This window comes from Malurus melanocephalus, unplaced genomic scaffold (genome assembly GCF_030028575.1).
Source record: "Malurus melanocephalus ecotype Western Australia unplaced genomic scaffold, MMel_1.1 scaffold_2228, whole genome shotgun sequence".
Classification (NCBI taxonomy): domain Eukaryota; kingdom Metazoa; phylum Chordata; class Aves; order Passeriformes; family Maluridae; genus Malurus; species Malurus melanocephalus.
In genome coordinates this window covers 10,246-12,714 of record NW_026625460.1, presented here as the reverse complement: position 1 = coordinate 12,714, position 2,469 = coordinate 10,246, and the positions used below count along the sequence as shown (strand labels likewise).

At 44.3% G+C, this 2,469-nt stretch overlaps 1 protein-coding gene across 1 annotated transcript in view; it reads left to right on the top strand.

The window, feature by feature from the left end:
• Nucleotides 1-25: 25 nt before the first annotated feature.
• LOC130587671 (protein YIF1B-B-like) overlaps nt 26-2,469 on the top strand; it is a gene marked incomplete at its 5' end in the record, with an annotated part of 4,903 nt that continues 2,459 nt past the window's right edge. The window contains 3 exons of the mRNA XM_057388645.1: nt 26-186; nt 1,300-1,393; nt 2,380-2,462. Coding sequence (XP_057244628.1) covers nt 26-186; nt 1,300-1,393; nt 2,380-2,462 — 338 coding nt within the window. The remainder of the gene's footprint in view (nt 187-1,299; nt 1,394-2,379; nt 2,463-2,469) is intronic.

Genomic DNA, 2,469 nt, shown 5'->3' with positions numbered 1-2,469 from the left:
ATTTTCATTTTTTTTTTGAAAAATTCCCAGATTTTCCCCGGACAGCCTGGGATTGGTGGCGAGTTCAGCTCTGGCCTGGCTGCTGCTGGAGGTGCTGAGCGTCCTCCTGAGCCTTTATTTGGTCACTGTCACCACGGACCTGACCCCCATCGACCTCCTGGCGTTTGCTGGATACAAATATGTGGGGTAAGAGGGAGTTTTCCAGGTTTTTTTGGGAATTTTCCCCGTTGTTTGGGGAATTTTTTGCATTTTTTTGGGATTTTTCCCGTTTTTTTTAGGGATTTTTTGCCATTTTTTGGTGATTTTCCCCCCTTTGTTTAGCAATTTTCCCCCATTTTTTTAATTTTCCCTGTTTTTTGGGGGATTTTTCCCTGGTTTTTGGGATTTTTCCCCATTTTTGGGGGGTTTTTTCCCCATTTTTTTGGTGATTTTCCCCCAATTTTTTGCCATTTTTCGCCCTTTTTTGGAGGATCTGAACCCCATCGACCTCCTGGCTGTTGCTGGGTACAAATACATGCAGTGAGATGGATTTTTCCCAATTTTTGGGAATTTTTCCATGTTTTTTGGGGAATTTTCCCCATTTTTTGGGAATTTTCCCCGTTTTTTTAGGGATTTTTTTCCATTTTTTGGCGATTTTTCGCCATTTTTTGGGGCACCTGACCCCCATCAACCTCCTGGCCTTTGCCAGCTACAAAGACATGGGGTAAGATGGATTTTTGGGATTTTTCCCATTTTTTTTGGGAATTTTCCCCATTTTTTGGGGAATTTTCCCCGTTTTTTTAGGAATTTTTTTCCATTTTTTGGCGATTTTTCGCCGTTTTTTTGGCGATTTTTTGCTGTTTCCTGGAGGATCTGACCCCCATTGACCTCCTGGCCTTTGCTGGATACAAATACGTGGGGTAAGATGGATTTTTCCAGGTTTTTTTGGGAATTTTCCCCATTTTTTTGGGATTTTTCCCCCTTTTTTTAGGGATTTTTTTCCATTTTTTGGCGATTTTCCCCTGGTTTTTTGGGGATTTTTCCCCGGTTTTTGGAGGATCTGACCCCCATCGATCTCCTGGCCTTTGCTGGATACAAATATGTGGGGTAAGATGGATTTTCTTCCATTTTTTTGGGATTTCTCCCCATTTTGGGGGATTTTTTCCCCATTTTTGGGGGGATTTACCCCATTTTTTGGGATTTTCTCCCGTTTTTTGGGGATTTTTCCCCATTTTTGGGGGGATTTTTTTCCTCATTTTTTTACGGATTTTTTCCCATTTTTTGGGGTGAAATTCCCGATTTTTCTCCCCGTTTCCACAGGATGATCGTGGGATTGGTGGCGGGGCTGCTCCTGGGCCGGGTCGGGTACTACGTGGCCTTGAGTTGGTGTTGTTTGAGCATTTTTGTGTTCATGGTGAGTTTTTTGGGATTTTTTTTGAATTTTGGGGTGGTTTGGGTTTTTTGGGATGCTCAAAATCCCGAGAAATTTCAAGCAAATTCCAGAAAATTCAAAAAAAATTGAATGAAATGAAATCGCCCTTGAAATGATTCTGACCTCAGATTTTGGGAGGATTTTGGGGGGTTTGATCCCAATTTTGAGGATTTTTTTGGGGGGATTTTGGGGTGGTTTGGGTTTCTTGGGATGCTCAAAATCCCGAGGAATTTGGATCAAATTCCAGAAAATTCCAAAAAAATTCCATCGTGCCCTTTAAACGATGTTCGCGGAGGGTTTGGGGAGATTTTGGGGTATTTTTATGGGGATTTTTGTAGAATTTTGGGTTTTCAAGCCCTGAAAGGCCAATTTTGAGGTCAGAATTCCCGAATTTTTCCCAAATTTTCCCGAATTTCCCCAGATCCGCACGCTGAGGCTGAAGCTGCTGTCGGAGGCGGCGGCCGAGGGGCTTTGGGGAAGTTTTGGGGTATTTTTAGGGTATTTTTATGGGGATTTTTGGGATTTTTAAGCCCTGAAAAGCTGGAAAAGGCCAATTTTGAGGTCAGAATTCCCGAATTTTTCCCAAATTTCCCCGAATTTCCCCAGATTTGGACACTGAGGCTGAAACTGCTGTCAGAGGCGGCGGCCAAGGGGATTTTGGGGAGGATTTTGGGGCATTTTGGGGGTATTTTTATGGGGATTTTTTTGTTTTTTTTACATCCTGAAGCCCTTAAAGGCCAATTTTGAGGTCAGAATTCCCAAATTTTTCCCAAATTTCCCCGAATTTCCCCAGATCCGGACGCTGAGGCTGAAGCTGCTGTCGGAGGCGGCGGCCGAGGGGCTTTGGGGAGGATTTTGGGGCATTTTGGGGTATTTTTATGGGGATTTTTGGGGTTTTCAAGCCCTGAGGGGCCGATCCCGAGTTCAGAATTCCCAAATTTTTCCCAAATTTCCCCGAATTTCCCCAGATCCGCACGCTGAGGCTGAAGCTGCTGTCGGAGGCGGCGGCCGAGGGGGTTTTGGTGCGCGGTGCCAAAAATCAGCTGAGGATGTACCTG